The 18,468-nt window shown below is 32.1% G+C and overlaps 3 protein-coding genes across 3 annotated transcripts; 1 reads left to right on the top strand and 2 right to left on the bottom strand.

Moving 5' to 3' along the window:
- Positions 1 to 1,837: 1,837 nt before the first annotated feature.
- Positions 1,838 to 3,454, bottom strand: Bm17631 (Uncharacterized protein; the record flags this gene model as incomplete). Its single annotated transcript, XM_043080000.1, has 2 exons — positions 1,838 to 2,982; positions 3,355 to 3,454. 2 exons carry the CDS (start codon positions 3,452 to 3,454, stop codon positions 1,838 to 1,840), a joined length of 1,245 nt encoding a protein of 414 aa, XP_042935934.1.
- An 8,818-nt stretch (positions 3,455 to 12,272) lies between these two features.
- Positions 12,273 to 13,793, top strand: Bm12977 (Uncharacterized protein; the record flags this gene model as incomplete). Its single annotated transcript, XM_043079999.1, has 4 exons — positions 12,273 to 12,590; positions 12,920 to 12,956; positions 13,482 to 13,637; positions 13,780 to 13,793. 4 exons carry the CDS (start codon positions 12,273 to 12,275, stop codon positions 13,791 to 13,793), a joined length of 525 nt encoding a protein of 174 aa, XP_042935933.1.
- A 1,018-nt stretch (positions 13,794 to 14,811) lies between these two features.
- Positions 14,812 to 17,781, bottom strand: Bm17630 (Uncharacterized protein; the record flags this gene model as incomplete). Its single annotated transcript, XM_043079998.1, has 5 exons — positions 14,812 to 14,977; positions 15,441 to 15,529; positions 15,934 to 16,025; positions 16,339 to 16,795; positions 16,903 to 17,781. 5 exons carry the CDS (start codon positions 17,779 to 17,781, stop codon positions 14,812 to 14,814), a joined length of 1,683 nt encoding a protein of 560 aa, XP_042935932.1.
- Between the last annotated feature and the right edge of the window lie 687 nt (positions 17,782 to 18,468).

Below are 18,468 nucleotides of genomic sequence, written 5' to 3'. Positions count from 1 at the left end.
TTTTTGGTCACACTAATTTTCTTTTGCAGGTTTGTTTGATAAATCGAAGAGTCCAAGCAGTTACTCGAATTAGTTTTGTCCAACTGCTGAAGCGACATTCGTCAATAAATTGTACCCTTTTTAAAAGTTTGAGTTATCTTTGTCAAGTTCAAAACACTAGCTTCTGCAAATTCATCGTTTCCTGAACAATGAAGTTTACACTTTGGCCATTCAGATTTCTTGAGTTCCAACATCGAGGTTTCCACCATTGTTTACAGTATTGGAGTTTAAGTGGTGATACTCCTTTGGGGGCTATATCTGCTGGATTTTGATCACTTGTATGTATTTTAATTCGAAGTTAGATTTCCTTATTTCTTCGATGCGATTTGTACAAATTTGGGAAGCAGCTTTGTATAATTCTGGATCCAGTAAAGACACATTTTGAATCTGTCCACAAAGTAACTTGATTATTTTCAAGATTTAATTGTTTCAGTACGAATTACTTGCTCTTACTCAATTAGTACTGATAATAGTTTAAGTCTAGGAATTGACATACCTTTAATTGGAGCAATTCGAGATTTTAGCATAAATCAAGAATGAATTCGAATATGTGTTTGATATTCATGATTGAGAATATAAACAGCTGCAGAATAGGCAACTTTTCGAAGCGTCAGAGAATATATGGAATTCTGTTAATTTTGAAGTTTCCATTACAAATCTTGGCAGCTCTATTATATTTGTTGGCCATTCTTTGATCAAAGAAAAAATTTTTTTGCTTCGTCCTGTTTGTTTAAAGATTGGTCCCAAGGAATATTTTCCTTCCATAAATGTTGTATGAATAATTTAAGTTTGATCATTATAGGAACGAGAAAAACCCAATGGATTATATTGAGAGGCTATGAATTGTAAGATAATCCTCTTTGTTAAACTTTTTCCTATCCATGGTTTCAGTGTCACGGATAATATCTCGTTTCATGGTTCCATTTAAGACCAAGAAAATTTTCCTGGTTTGTTTGGCTTAGGTCGCATTCAGCTATTCTTTTGTTAAATTCTTCGTCATTTGAAAGAAATTCTTTTATGTTCATCGATGCTTCACCAAAAATTTCTTCCGTTCTTTCATATTTATATAAGGCCTCTTCTGTTCCATTAGCTGATATAATAACGTTTTCTACGTATAAGTTCTTTTCTTATCTCCCATGCCAATTCACTACCATGATTTTCTGAATGTAGTTGATCCATAAGTATTTGATGATATGAATGGAGATTTGAATTATGTTGTAGGCGGGTTGATCAAATTCTTCAATCGTCCCAGACATAATCCATAATTATTGCTTAATTTTTGTTTGGAGTCTTTCCAAGGCCAACAAACCTGATATCTCCACCCTGCTTGATGATGGTCCGTTTGAAATGCTTTAAAGCTTGATCATCATCATCATCTCGAGGTGATTCTTGGATACCAATCGTCTCTAATTTCCAAAATTTTCTAGCTCAGTGTTAATATTGACGTTTGTAGAATATACTATTTCTTTAGGATATAATTCGTTCTTGCAAAGTTTCTTAATATCTCCACTTCCAGCAATCATTGGACCAACTTTTGATTGAACCAACATGTGCCCTGATTTCAATTTCCTGATTTCTCGTAGACTAATAAATTTGAAAAAATAGTCAGCTCCAATCAATACGTCAGGTTTTTTCCAATAATTTGTTAAATTTTGAATTTGAAATTCATTTGATGTCTCCACTACCTGCAATTCGTTTGTTAGGTAATCAATTATATTTGCTTGTAGTTGTATGATTTCGCTTTCGGTAGTTAGCACATTTAGTTGTATGCGAGCAGTGGGACATGATTTCGGTTCTTTCATACAAATGGAGCTATTCTCATAATTTGAGTTTCTGTTTCGGTTAACTTTAATTGACGTAATAATTTTTTGGAGATGAAGGAGAGTTGTGATCCAATATCAAATAAGGCAAGGGCATTTTGTTGTAGTTGAGGTTGTGATGGATTAAAAACCTTTATCTCCTTACATAAAAGTAAAGTTTCCTTTGTCTGTTTGGATCGAGTTGTTAATGTGGAGTTGTAGAGAGAAGTTGAACAGTCCTTTCGTTTCGAAGGTCCAATTCTTTCATGCTCTTCATTTCTTTGAGACATTGTATTGTTTAAAGAAAGTGAATTCCTTTTATTACATAAAGCACTATTATGTAAGCTTTTGCAATAAAAACATTGTTTTTTGACATTACAATTCTGTCCTTTGTGACTGTCTCTAAGACAAATAGTACATTTCTTCAATACTTTGAGACGACTAAGTCGAGCATTGAGAGTCGTGTAGTTCACGCAATCGCTGTCCCAATGATCTTGATTGCAGAATACACATGGTCGTCTTTTTGTTGTTGTAGTTTTTGAAGTATTTTGATTATCCTTTATTGTCGACAGTGCTGAAGTTCCTCCGGGATTGTATCGTTGTTTTTGTTCCTGTTTGGTAGTTGTAGATTTAATATTGAGTTGAGTGAGTGAATGTTGACAGTTTTTAATCTGTTCATTCACATTAACTAAACTTGTTAAAAAGTTTCTTAGTTTGAGAATTGACCAAGGCATGTCCTTCTTCTTATGTTTATATATTTTATTTAATATCCATAATGGCAACTTGCTCTCGATCAAGATTTCAATATTTGAATGCTCAAGGCTTTCTCCTAGAGCTTCTAACTGGCGCAGTACTCGTTCTATATTTTCAATTGTTCCAATCCATTCTCTTTCATTTCGTTTAATTGATTGGAGTTCGTTGTATAGTAATGTTGTTACTATTGAGTGATCGCCATATTTTTCATTGAGCAGTTTTCTGATGACTTCATAATTCTCTGGAGCTATATCATATCCAGATATTGCTTGTAGAGCTTTTCCTTTGAGACATGAGTACAAGTAATTCAGTTTTTGTATTTCTGGAATTGCTTGCTTGTGGACTGCTGCGTTAAAACTGCTCCAAAATTGTTGCCATTGTCTAGGGTCTCCTTCGAAAGTAGGGAGCGATAAATGAGGAAGATTTACATTAACATTTGAAGAAGGAGTAAATTTTACCTTTTCTTTTGCTTATTTGTTTGTCAACTCCTTTGAGAGTTGTTTTAGGTTTTGGTCGACTTCATCCATGTGCATTGTTAGTGTTATTACCGCTTCCTTTCCTTCGTGCAATAATTGAAATATTCCTTGGTCACTTTTTGTTACTGCTTTGTATTTTTCCTCCTCTTCTTCTCTTCTTTTCATTGTGACGATTTGTTGAGCATATGTGAACCATTTATCATTAATAGATTCAAGCGTACGCATAATTGGATTCTTCAAAGTTTATCTTCGAAGATAAAAATCTTCTTTTTCTTCTATTGTCATACTTGGTTCTGGAGATTTGATCTCCAGTTGATTTATTTCTTTAAGAAGATTGACCAACCTTTCCTTTGCCAGTTCAAAGCTCGCAATAATGCTGCTAGACATTTCCCCGGCTCGTGGCACCAATAAATATTTGTCGTGAAAGGTTTGCCTGGTTGATATTCGAATAGTTGCAATACAGTAGGAAGATTAATAAACCTTTATTTTCCGAAAACGTATTATTAATAAACTGAGCAATAAAAAAAGAGAATTTATAACAAAAAAGAAGACTGGAGAAATTGCGATTGGTTAACAGAATCGTAGTCGACAATAATGACAATGAATCGTTTTGTTTATTAGAATTGAATTTATATGAGTGAGGATTGGGCGTGTCTAAGATAAAATCACATTTGTGAAGAATTTAAAGTGTTTACAAAGAAGATATTAAAATGAAAGCTAATTTCTAATTTGCATAAAATTTCATGTGTGAAGAATTAGAGGTGTTTACAAAAAGGAGATTAAAATGACATGTATGAAGACCGTAAGATTGTTTACAATTTAAAAAAGAGAGATGATTTATGATATTATGAAATTGGCTAGAAGTTTTCGCGAAATTATAATTCGCGACAATTCAGGAAGCGCATAAAACTCTTCCTTTAGTGTCATTCTAAACAATCTGTGGTGACAGATGTTGAAAAAAGCAATAGATTAGGTTCAGTTGGAGATAAAATATGAGGAATTCTCCTGGAGAGAAATCTGTTGAAAATAATTTAAGGAAAATTGCAGCAATGAATGAATGTAGGATAGCCAAATTGAAACAACCCTTTCCATGTAATATGCAAATTTTCGTATTTCACTTTTAGTTCTCTTTAGGATAATACCAAAAAAATGCATTTGATTCTTCTGCTTCTGTCATTTTTACACATTTAATATGGTTGCTATTAAAGTAAGCAATATTGCAGAATTGATTAAGCACTTGCTCAGTAGTAGTGACAAACGTTTCTCTATTGCAATTATTGCCAGAAAGTAAATCAATGCATAAAATTGTCTTAAAAAGTCGATTTATGCAAATTCAACAATTAAAAACAGCTTACAAATAAAAAATTGATTAAAATAGCGTAGACAAAATAATGCGTTGATGTGGACATGACGTACAAAGTCCATATTTCTTTTGAATAATCTGGCATAAGTTGATGCTGAAGCATTTAGAGTTCAACCGCATGTCTGGAGGATGAATGATGATCTTAGATTCAAAAAATGGACTTCAAAATTTACAATTTATTTTGGCTTGACTGGAAAGTGAAATAGAGCTATTGAACAGATCCATTACTTTATCCTTCTTAACTCTTTCTTTCGAGGTGATTACTTTTTAATCCAACATTATCCTCAAATTACCTTAAAAAAGCAAATTCACACATCAATTGTCGATTCTATCTATTCACAATACTGTATAGGAATGCTTTATATTAGTTACTGGACTATGAAATATAATTACTAAATGCACCTTTTCCTGCCTTATTTGCATTGAGCTTAAAGAATTTTCTTCGTAATAATAAACGATAAATAAATTAAAGTTCAACAACAAAGAATTGCAATTCTATAACATTTTCCCACCTGCTAACTTATCATTTTCCTACTTCAAGCAGTAATTGTTCAATATAGCTAAATGCACAGAGACCGTTCAATCAGCATCCAATAACATTTGTAGAAAGAACTTAAAACTGCGTTCTACATATTTGGGACGTATATCACATTCAACCTAATATGGTAACAGTCCAGAACAAATCCGTAATATAATAAACAAGTATGCAGTTTTTGTTTTATTAGTTAATAATATAATAGACTGATCAGTAAATTTATAGTATAACTAAAATTATGTGCTGACAAAATAATGTGAAAAAATTTAAAAGCCTTGTTGAAATTTTTTTGAAATGACTCAATTTTGTTGTTGCTGTGTCTTAGAAGGCAATGTTGCTTTACCAGAATATCAATACTTCCAGAAACTATGACAGAAATTTGAAGCTGACTCTATCAGTTCTAAGGAAGAGAATCGAAATTGGAACAACCATTAGCCAATAGTAATGCTTTGGTACCATATTTCAGTGTGTTAGCATGATAGGTTAATAAGTATATGGTAAATAATTTCACGATGATATGATATGTTCAAATGTTTGCAGCTCATATTAAACTAGTACTCCTTTCCATGTCGAGAAATTGTAAGTGCTATTAAGAACCTTTGAACTTTCCTTGGTTGTGACTTGCAGTTGAGAATAAAAGTTGTTATAATAACTTTGTAGTTTGCGATCCTCAAACACTTGGACAATGGGTTGAAATTCTTATATACTGGACATTGGCGGCTTGCAATAAGCGCATGATTACAGTGAGTAGAGCTGTATTTCAGGTGATCTTTACTCTTTGCACAGTAACAGTTAAACTTTCATTTAAAACGAAGGAACACTTTTCAACATATTAAGCAATGCATATACTTTGTTAACAACTGTAGCATTGCAAACAATGCACATATATGTGGAATGTTTATGGTTTTATATTTTTAAAATTTGTAAAGGATATTCAATTAAGGCAATCTTAGTGGTACGGATTAATCAATTTTGTTGAGACATATTCGGTTTTTCTAATACTCCAAACATCACAGTTTTTCCCACTCTGTCGCTGAAATTACCAAGAAAGAAATTATATTTTATTATTTGCAGAAAGTTTTTGGGATGAAATCTCGTTTGATCGATATGTAGAATATCCGCTGCGTCAGCATGCAAAGTTTGGTGTACATAGCATGCAAAGTTTGGTGTGTATACTTGGTGTACATGAAGAGAATAAGTTTTTTTTTTTTTTTTTTTTGCTTTATTGCTTTCTGTATAATAATGAAATTATAGGAGGAGATGTTATAGAAAAAGTAATAAACTGTTGGCAAATTAACTAATTTCAAGAGAACTGAGTTTTAAAATCATAGAACCAATTCCTGAAACAAACTTAAACGATGACAACGAAGCCTTCAGAACGTAGATTTAATTAAAGTATCCCTGAGATGGATAGTCTTAGAAAACTATATCACCATCTATCCGGATTCAAGTTTAGAATAGCATTCTCTCCGGATCATTGCGGACAGGCTAACAATCCAGTTGACTGACATGCTTTGTCTGATCTTTTCACTGAGATTTGTTTGGCATGGGAACCAACTATACCGACAACAAATGCCATTACCAGAAATGTTATATGAGCATGAAAGCTTCTCCAACACTGATATTGACGAAGAATGTATATATATATATGTAGAGAGGGAGAGAGAAAGAAAGAGAAAGAGGGAGAGAGAGAGAGAGAGGGAAAGATGAGGTAGTTGGTTTCAAAGGAAGAGTGAATAGCAAATAGCTTTCCAATTAGATTTTTCAGAATGACGGAATTCTGGTTGTAAAGATGTTGGATAGCGTTGATTTATGATCAGTATGGTTTATGACAAACACAGTTTCGGAGTGATATTTGACAGTATTACCAAATGATTTAAAAGCTAATCGTATTGATCAATATTCGGGGAATATTTTTACAAAGGACATTTGAATTACTTGAGGCGTTGAATTTCGAAATGCAAAAATTCTGATTGCTAATACAGGTGTGAAAAATTTATAAGTGTTGGTCGTTCATTTTATACTTAGTTGTTAATGAAAGCATGATAGACTATATATGGGATTTTAACTAATAATGAGATCACTAATGAATAAAACTTAATGTAGTCCAATTTTAAAATGAAAATAAGAGTTCAGAGTAGTGTAATGATCATGGTATTACAAAATAAAAGATAAATAATAATTGAAAGAATCCTTCTCTTTTCTTTTCTTTCCATTTTTAAATTGTAATAATTTTCAACTTCATTTAAGGCTCATCGGCTAATCATTCATAGATGTTTGTCAGAAGTATCGTTGTAAGGAGCTCTAAATAATGCATAAAATTATCAAATAGATATTATCTTTTGATGTTTTCATCAAAGCTAATAAAAGTTCGTCAATTATTTGCTCATTGATTGATCAGATATTTGTTTGTCATCGATAAATAAAGTTGATGCTCGTCTCGATAGAGTAGACGTGTGCTATGTTATTATTGCAAAGTTGAAGATAGTAAGCTTTATCTTTTATACTCATTAAAAATATATTTTTAATTTATCGTTTTGCCTTCATTTAGTACAAATTGGTGTGATACAAGGTGTGATACAACCTCGATAGATCACCTCACCTCTTATCGTTCAGTGCAATGACTTGCAGGAAGAGAAAATTTAATAATTTTCTAGAATGATGGTTTTGGTTATGGAGATTTTGCAAAAAAACGAATAAAGTAAATAAGGATTTGATGTAGCACAATGAAGTTCTATAGTTCAACATTTGTTTTGAAGATTATACGTAATGGAATATTGTACGTATACTGTTTACGTCTTCCTAAAATTCTGATGACATATGGAAATGTTATAATATTGTTAAATAGGTAATTTATTTATTTTATTTTAAAATATGTCTTTTATTTGAAATATTGATGTTGATTAATTGTTTTTCACTGCTAATCGTAATTAATATTAAGTTTATTATGCATTTTTGCTAATGTAGCACAGCAGACGGACAAATATTACAAAGAGTTATTTCACATGTAGAATAAGGCATGCTGAAGGCTTCTTTTTTTACAAAATTTGTAATACAGTTTTTGATTTTATGTTTTCTCCGCAAATGATTTCTTCCATAGTCCTTTTGATTCAAGATTTAAGTAAGCTTTAAATGAATATAATTGATCTAATTTTATTTTAAGTTGTAGTTCAGAATACATCGAAAAAGGAAGAAGTTTGTTTTTTCACTCATTAATGAATTCTTGCGTTATACTATCCCTCTGAAGTTGTTTGTCTTTTGTATACTCTTTTGCTGGAGAAAAAAGTTAAAAGAAGCACTGGAAGGATTCACAGAGAAATAATTATTGATTTAGCAGGACTGTGAGACAGTTAATGATACTTTGTTATCGATTTAGCAGGACTGAGACAGTTAATGATACTTTCCTTTATCTGAAGCATAGATATGCAGATGAAGTAGTAAGTAGTAAAATGTTTATCGATCAAAATGTTCCTAAAATAAATTTTATCCTTATGGAATTTTCATGTCTGATAAATTAAAGAATTGGTGAGGTGAGAAGTGTGATGGAATGAATGTAGGGTAAAATGGATAGGTCGAGAACGTTAAATACTTATGTCACATTCCGATACACTTTTGCATAAGTTCATTTGTACCTTACCATCATTATAATACAAGACATCATACTCTCCTCTTCACCTTAGCAGATCTTTTTCACTATCAAATTATTTAGAAGCAGATGTGAATGGAATCGGCGGGAAGTCTACCTGTTGATGACATGACAGTGAGGTGACGTCATTGTGACCTAAGCTGTAAACAACATTTGTCTCATACATCTCTTTCGCTTACATATCAAACACACTGATCTGAAGAGAGGAAATAAGAAGCACTGCAATTATTTGTGGAATTTTGAAATTAGGCTCAAAAATTTACTTCAAGAAAGAAGAAGTTAAAATCGGAATAACATGGAGTAGAAATCATATTGTTCAAGAGCGAATTGTTACCTTGTCATTTTGCAATTTCAACCATCGAATATGCATATTGGGTAGTGGTAGTGATAATGTTTGCTATTGTTTACCGTGAATCTCGAGATCGTGTTGTATTCATGTATTTAAAAAATTTCTACATTTAAACATTGTGAAAAATATGGGGGAGAGAGAGAGAGAAAGAGAGAAAAGAATCAAGAAAGGCATTGAACAATTTTTTGTGTGATGTTGAGGATTTGCTTGTAATGAGAGGTAAGGCGTTATAGTTAGTTAGATGGTCGGACATCAGGTCAAATTTGTCCAGTGGTCATTGCACCACTATTGCACAGCAATACGGTAAGCAAAGTCAGTGCAACTCAGAGAGAATAGAAATAATAATTGTTGCGTCAGCTAACACTTCCTACCCGATGCTTCTGTTCTCTCTTCTGAGCTACCTGAAATTTACTCTCCCTCTCCCTCTCTCTCCATCTTGACTGAAATATTGTCCGTTTTCTCTAAAGATCTTTTTTCGTTAGAAGATAATCTGTTGAAAATATATTTTTGTATAGTTTGAATAAGTATCCATTAAATTGATGAATAAAAGTTTTTCAATGGTTTTTGTGGTGGCTACTTAAGAAACAGACTTACCTACGAAAAACAAACCGAATGAACATAAGCCAACATATTCTAAAAATTAACACATTGACAAGTTGACTTTTGAACTCGTTCAACTTGTGCAATACCTTAAATATTTCAATCCAAAGAACAATTGTTTTCAATAAAAGGAAATTTGCTTTTCCCTCGGACATATCCATCGTTCATTTGTCCCTCATATTGGAGAATATTAGCAATGGATGCCCTCTGCATCTATGTTGTTTACAGGTATTTTTTTCATAATTTACCTACTACCCTCAGGTCAAGTTCACCATCACATCATATTACGTCACACCTCTTATCGTTCAATGCAATTACTTAATTCAAACTAAAATTTATCTATCCGAGTAGTTCAAAATTATTTTAACGAAATATTTTGTTTTATTTTATTCCTACTAAATATATTTCTGTACATGAAATCCGCTGATTGAGTGTTCACTTAGAGAATGAATGTTATATTTTATTATATATATAAAGATATATTTATTATATATATAAACACATAAACATATATTTTCTTGAGTTTGACAAAGTTAAAGGACAGTTTCATTATTTTTTAAGGCATTTTTGAATTTTACTTCATTTCAGTTTTATACTCTTTCATATTTAATAAAATTGCTCATTTAAGTTAAACGGCAGCGATGCTAGTGAAATCAGCCAATAAAAGGACATAATTGTGTGATATGATAATGATGATATGGCAACAACATTATTGATAAATGTATGTAGTACGATGAGTTTCACCTTCAATCAGTAACATTGGATGTTATGGGTAGTATTTGTTTTAACTGATAAAGAGAAATGATAAGAAAATAAACTGCTACAGATAAACAAAAAGAGCGATTCCAATATAATAAAACTACAGAAACCATATTGGTTGCTCTTCAACAAATTTTTTCAGAGCATAACCAAAATTCGTATGGTTGCTACTGAATTTCATCTTTAAGGTTTGTTAGAGATTTGTTGACTGGACTTGAAATATAAAAAATATCTCTTCGATAGAAATCGATCTCCATGACCTACCTGAGGTGAAAACAATCCAATCGCAAGACTCCACCTACAGGTACCACAGGTGCTGCTCTCATCAACCTTATGTAGTCAGTCATAAGATACACTGAAGGTTGTTGTTGAGTTGCAGTTCCTCTTCTATTTATTTCTTCAATGTTTCCTTCACCAAGTTATTTCCTCTCCAGTTGCTTCAGTTGCTTAATGAAAAGTAATAAAATGGATTTAATTGAAATTATTTTACTATTCGTTAATTTGAAATTATTTCAGAAACACTTTTATTTTAGTACATCTGCGACTTTTCATAACGAAAGATACGGTAATTTAAAATGCCCTTTGATGAAATCATTCAGTATTGTAATTGTGCTTTGGTCATTTTTTATAATTTTCAGAACATAACAAATAACCTCGATTATTCAACATATCTGTTGTTTTAAATTTAATGAAATATGTCATCGAACAGCTGGATTGTACTTGAAGTACTATCAATAGTGAAGAACATCAAGGCTACGAATTCGTTATTTCAGCAATTTTTCTTTTTCACTTAAATGTTTGATCAGTGATGTCGTGCCCATTCAAAGCTACAAGTGTAAATAACAATAAAATTTGCATACATATGCATACACTAAAAAGTTCCTATCAAGGACTAATTGTACGTTAGTCTAGTTTCAGGAAGCTTTTCATAAACATTAAAAATAAAGCAGTTAATTTTATGCTGATATAATTACTAATAGCTAATTTAATGGGATCAGGAATTTATATTATGCTGACCATAAACTACGACTTATTTTAAACAATTTGAAAAGCGTTATAATACTTGCTGATTTACGAAGACAAAATTCTTAAGCAGAAGTGCTAATAATCTGACCATTAAATAAATCTTAAAAATAGCATTCCAGAACTCGATGCACGTTTATATCGTTTCAATGAAGAAAGATGCATTAAGCAAATTTTTAAAAAAAAAGTACTATAATCTCTCTACATTTCCATATTCATTCCTGCTCTATTTATTATATTTAATCATTTGCTTTCAGCACTTCATCTGAGAATTAATTTACTGCAATAATTCGTTTCAATCTTATAGAAGCATAATTTTGCAAGAGCATTCAAATACATTTTACAACGACTCCTGTCACTATCAATAATTTATGGAATCACATCCTTAATAGCTTTATTCACGTCCATTCTTGAAGTTTTCTTTAAATCGATACAGTCATTAACTTAAGGAGTAGTATTCCATACCGCGTTGCTATCATAAGTGAAAACAATGTACTCAGAGAACAAATTTTCCTACTTTCTGCCAGAATACGAATAATCAAATACCAATGAGCGGCAATACTGAAGAATCCTATAATGCTAATCCATCTAACATGCGCAATAAATCAACAATGGCAATGTTGTAATTACACTGTCATCCAATAACGATAGTGATTCATAAGCACGGAATAGTAATTATAGAAACTTCTCAATATATAAACAATTCTTTTTCTTTTAAATCTTCAACCATTATCTTCTAATTTACATGAAAAAACAGAAACTCAGTCGTTATCATTGCCTTCTACAAAATCTTTGCAAGGAACCGATGAATTTCAGCAGAATTTATCATTTATTCATAAAATTCGACTGTTACATGATCAAGCAACACATTATGCTAGATTAGCACAAGATGCTTGGGAAGAAGCTAGAGCGATTGCTTCTTCTTTAAATATGCCACCGCCATCACTACCAGATGCGGTCGATTTGATGACACATAATTACTTGAAATACCGAAAGCAATGGAATTCACTGAAAACAGTTGAAGAACGAGAAAATATTACACCAAATTTATCACAAGCTGGTAATCTAGAAAATCCCGTATCACCATCTCGCTTTCAATCGATTTCCAAATGGGTGAAGCCAACAAGAAGCACTAGTTCTGTACTGGATCCCAATTTCAATAAATTACCCACAAAAATATCCCGAATAGAGGAAGATTTCTGCAGGAACGCTGATGCAAAATTAATGATAAATTTAGCTGAAGAAATGGTGAGGAAAATTGTTCAATTTAATAATTTAATATTAATCGACCAAAATGAGCTGAGAAATACCTCAATCACTGGAAGTTTCTCTTTGTATTTCATTTGAACTCTCAGATATTACAATGGATTTTATCAACTTGTTATACACCTAACTGATACTCTTAAGCGTTAACGTTATTATTGTTAGCGTAATTTTATTTTATTTAAATTTCAAATCAATAAAATCAATGACGATTTAAATTTTCAAATTGAAATAATAATAGTCGAAGATTTCAGGCCGATTCTAGGAACAATGTTGCAATGCTAAATTGATATTAAAAATATTTTCAATTTCAGATCGATCAGCAGTTACCAACGACATCGTTGCAACGAAGTTGGTTTATCTTACTTTTTCTTAATTGAAATAACTATTTTCCACATGTTTATGAAGTAACGGTAGCGAAGAAACGTTGAAGTTACTCGTTTGAGCCGATTGCTTGAAGAAAAAAATTGTCTGAAAACCTAAAAAATGAATTAATTGATTAAATAAAGGATTAAGAGCAGAAGAGGAAGGAGGGAAAGAGAGAGAGAGAGAGAGAAATAGCAATCCAATGGTCCTAGTGCAATCAATAATCGTCAATAATTTCTTTTTTCTTAATCGTTTCAAATTCCTAAAAAATTAACATTTCCGGAATGAAGTGATCGTGTGCTCCGATTTTAGTTCAATTACAGATTTTTGTTTCTGTTGTTTGTTTATGTGGATTGATTTTACCTCCGAATTAATAAATTTTGATTACGTGGGTACTAATCCAGTTCAAAAACCAAATTTTAAATATCTGTTTAGAAAATAAAAAACTAAAACATTTGTCTTTTAATTTGCTTATCCAAATGCGAAATTCTGGACATCTTTTCATTTCAGCCAACCCTATGGAAGGATTACACCTGCCTCACAGGCAGCAAATACCTGGTGAATTAATAAATCCGAACCTGTCAGACATCAGACGCAGTTACAATCTACAGCGTATGCAACAACGATTAAACGCTGCCCTTGCAGTTGGGAAAAAAGTAAAACGAAGTATGATAATCTATTAAAATTCTCTGCCTCTTCAAAGTCAAACGAATTTTCTTGCATAATATCCCTTTTTTAACAAATACCATCAGTTGAGATTTCAAGTTCATTTAAATATATATACATATATGAATATTGATTGTTTTAGGTCAAAGAAAATAAAGGATGCAAAGTTCGTTCCAGAAGACGACCAGATTGAATATTGAAAATTACGAATGGGACAATCCCCAAAGAATTAAACGTCGAATACATTCCCGTACTGAAATTAGAGTCATTATATGTTTAACACTTCTACTGCAACTTTCCCACCAACAGACATTTTCTTTCCTCCTTTTTCCTATTTCACTGCATCATCTTGGTCGATTAATTGTGTGTTGCTGATTTTTTGCAATAATATCTGGAAGCATATATGTTTGTTGTGATACCAGTTAATCTAGTTGATTATTACTTACCTACAAAAGCATCAATTTCAGCTTTTAATCTGTCCATACCTAGAAATGATCTCCCTTACTGCTATGCTATGTCATTATGTGATCTGAGATCGACCGATAGATTTATTAGAATTTCTACTGGAAACTTTTCACATAAATAGCAATAACAATGAAGCATGTCGCTAGCTTTATCCATTAAATAGTTCGCAACGGAAAGCAAAAGGAAATACATGCAGCGTGGCTTGCATATATGTTAATAAATTTTGTAGGACTATTAGTAACGAATACAGTTTTTTTCAGTTTCGTAGGAAAGATTCACTCAAACATTATTTATTCCTTCTTAATATATTCCAGCGTATCAAAGTTATGAATAATTTTACACTTTGTTTTGACCAACTCTCAGATAAGGCAAGTGTCAAATATTTGTGGGGATAATTGGTAAATCTGATGATTGGTAAATTCAAAGATGGAATATAAGCCGTATGATGAAGGTATTTTGAGTGATAAATAGTTGCAAGTGATTCATTTGGATAATGGATTCATTTTCTTTTTGATTTAAAAAAAAAATTGAACTCCCAGAAGAAATGGAGAAGGAAGGTAATATAAATCGATGCAGTAAACTTCTTCGCAGATAAAGTGTGAAAAACTTTAATAGGAGTGAAAACTTTATCGAAATCAAGAAAAAAATGAATAGAAATTGTAAATAGCGAGAAAAATATTTTTAGAAAATATGAATTGGTCAACTGCTTTCACTTCTTGAATTTGTGATACGAACTGCAGAAATTGTGCGATCCATCTGCTGAAGTGGTTGCCTCTTTGAATCCCTTTATCAAGTAGCATTGTGATTTCCTCCAAGCTTCCACACTTAATTCGCATTTTATCATTGTACCTTCTTTTATTGGTGAACACGTGAGGCTCAAACGTTATTTTCTGCGATCGATTTATTGAATTGATTGCGTTTTGGAATTTAATGAGCGTTTTGATTTCATCCAGATTTCGACACTTAATTCGTACTTTAATTTTGGCAGGTCAATGTGCGGGCTTAAGATTTTCAACGGTCTGTTTGTTAAATCGATCGCTTTTTGGAATTTGTTTATCACTCCAGACTTTTGAGTTTATACTTTACCATTTCTTAAAATTTTTGGTGTGGAATTATATTTCTCATTAAAGTACAGTAACTGGATAGATTTCATGATGATTTTTAAAATTCATAATTTTTCCCAAATTAAAAAGTGAATTTTGAAAATGTTAATTGCTTAGAAAGAAAAAAGAGGGAAAATTTTTGATAAGAATGTGTACCTATATTTATTGCTTCATAGTCACAGAATTTACATCCATTCCCATCTTTAAACATTTATCCAAGCGACATTTCTGACACTTATTTCTATCCTTTGCCGTTATTGGACAATTGCCACTCCTAACACAATGGTATTTTGCTTTCTTCTGTATACTTCGTCGAAAGAAACTCTGCAAATATAAATAAATGTGTGTAAATAATCAGTTTTTTTCTGATAAACGATTCAAAAATTTTACAAACGCTCGGAGTAGTTCAGCTCTCCGTCTCATTGTAAAATTTAATATAATGCCAAACCGTTATACTGAAATCTGTTGTTGATAATTTTAGGCGCTCATTTTTGATTCGCTAATTAAACTTAAGATGAACATCGACAGCTTATGAATGATGTTATACTGAGATGAGACTTTAAGAAAAATTAAAAATACTGTACAGAGCAAATTTAAATTCATCTTAATAAATTCTTTTCTAACATTTCATTATATTTCATTACACTGGAAGTAATTTCGGGTATCTTACGGTCACCTATAGGCTATTTTCCATTTTTATCACAGTTTGACACTTCGAAATATCATACCTTACATCCTTCACAGGTTAACACCTTATAGTGATTACCGGATGCAATATCACCACAAACAACGCATAGATCCTTCGACTTTCCAATTACTTCTGCAATAAATTCTACGACAGTAGACAATATTTTGAAATTTAATTTAATATGTCTAAATTGGTTTTTCTTTCGATGAGCTGGTAAAGATGTTTAGTCTTTGTTAGCTTTATTGTTTTTTAAAAGTAATGGTTATTATTTAAAAATAATGGCTATTATCTAAAATTAATGGTTATTATTAAAAATAACGGTTTAGGCCCTGAGAGATCTCTTGAAAACATTTCATTCAAATGATTGCATGACCTGTTTTTAAAACAAATGTTCTTCAGCTTCTTTTAAAATTTTCGTAACAACAAGTAAGCATAGGGAACTAACTGTCCGATAATCCCTTGTACTGATATTCATGGTTTTGTCGTCTTTTTTTAACTTTTTGTAATTGAAATATTTTCGCTTTGCATCCTTCACAACTTAATACACCGTAATGATTCCCCGAAGCTTTATCGCCACATACAGCGCATAAATTACTATTTTCTTCATTTGAATACATCAAAGAATTTTTGCGGCTTTCACGATCATCCTTCTTCTTATGTAGTGATGGACTAAGCTGAGATGTAGCAGGTAAAACTTGATGCCGTCTATTCACTAAATGATTTCTGTTCATGGGAATGTTAAAATTCAAAACTAATTGTCGTGATAATTGTTGTTCGTGAAATCCAGCAGGCATAGTATATGTTATTTGTTGCTCAGTATTGCTTGTTGCAGCAGAGGAGCTGGGATCTGAATACGATTTCAGTTCTTGAAATACTTTTCCTTCGTCCTCTTGATTGGTTTCCTGAAATGATTGTATTTGTTTTGTTCATTAAATATTTACGGCATTATGCTATTTTCTGATTACACAAAACCAATTAGACTTATTTAATCTCACAAAAAAAAGCTTACTGATATTGTCACAAGAGAATCGGTAACTGGGAATGGCTGAATCATATTACAGAGATGAAATTTCGAGCCATATGAAGGAGCATTATTGGTTGACGTTTCACCTGAGTGCATATTGTTAGACATTTCATCAACATATGGTGAAAATTCTGACATCTGATTTGTTGGATATGAAACCGATGGCTTTGATGATAAGTGTTGTTCATTGAAATTGGTTTCAAACATTTCATTCCTTGTTGATCGTTTTACATCCAATTCGTTGCAATGTTCCAACGATTGACTTCCACTATCATTTGGTCGTTTCAAATATCGATATTCTACCGAAGCACTGGAAGATGTCAACAGTGGATTCACAATAGTTCTGTCCACTGTATTCTCTATTACTGCTGCTTGGCATCCTATTGTGTCATTGCTTAACACAATTTGCTGCGAATTAGGCAAAATTAGTGCATCTATAAGTGGCATTGCAGTAGAAGTATGAGTATCTGTGACATCAGATGACATTGAAACTGAAGCAGGAATATTGAAGATGACATCGAGATTTGCAGCACTATTTGAACTGCTATCGGCAGTAGAAAGTGGCGCGAAGTCATCCGTTGAATTCTGAATAAATGTTGATGAACTGTGTTGCAACGGTGTAATTGTCGGCCTCATCCGATCAAAGTCTTCCAAATGATTATTTGAAATATCAATATATGATGATTGGGTTGTATCAGAAGATAAGTTATCATAATAAGTTGCAGATGAAATAGGCAATCGAAATTCCTCCATTCCGCTGTTACTCGTATCATTGATGGTGGCGGCATTCGATGTTCCATAGGAAACAGAATGATCCAAATGCTGGGATAGAAAAAAATCCTCCCAGTCAAATTGTTCTGACATATTCGATCAGCTTTTTGGGCACTTTTATCGACGAGAAGTTATTGTGCACAGCGAGCAGCAACAAACAATTTTCAAAAATGTTGTTTTTGAAAAGAGAATTGAACTAAGCGTTGTAAATTGTGGGAGTGGACCTCACAAAGATTTTTTTTTGATACGGAAGACCATTGGTCAATAACGAAGTGTTATGTGATGAATGGGAGGATCCTATAATTTGAATATCTGAACAATCATCAAGTTAATGAAAATATAAATGGCAAAATAACAAAAGGGGATCAAATGGATATTTTGTAAGCCCTCTTCATATCTCTCTTTCTCTTCCTGTGCATATAGCGTTTGGGATATTTGTTTCATTTCACACACCTTTTTCCGGTTTATACCATCGGCTTTAAAATTTGCTTTATTAAGCAAAGAGGGTTTACATTGATTGTTATCACCACTCACTTTTGATGCTAACCTGAAAATCTCAGATTCGTCGAGGAAAAATATCTGTAGACGAGAGAAATATTACATCAAAACTTTACAATAAAGCGCATATGGACTGTCTGTATACACACATACGTTTGTAATGTAATTGTGGTGAAAATAAAACTGATCAGAAATAATACCAACTCCGAAGAACTCAATTCATTTTTATAAATTGGATAAATTCTGCGTATAAAGAGTTTCAATGCAGACGTACCCATAAAT

Source organism: Brugia malayi (assembly GCF_000002995.4).
Source record: "Brugia malayi strain FR3 genome assembly, contig: Bm_v4_Chr3_scaffold_001, whole genome shotgun sequence".
Classification (NCBI taxonomy): domain Eukaryota; kingdom Metazoa; phylum Nematoda; class Chromadorea; order Rhabditida; family Onchocercidae; genus Brugia; species Brugia malayi.
The sequence above is the reverse complement of the archived record's forward strand: the minus strand, read 5'-3'. Positions and strand labels throughout refer to the sequence as shown.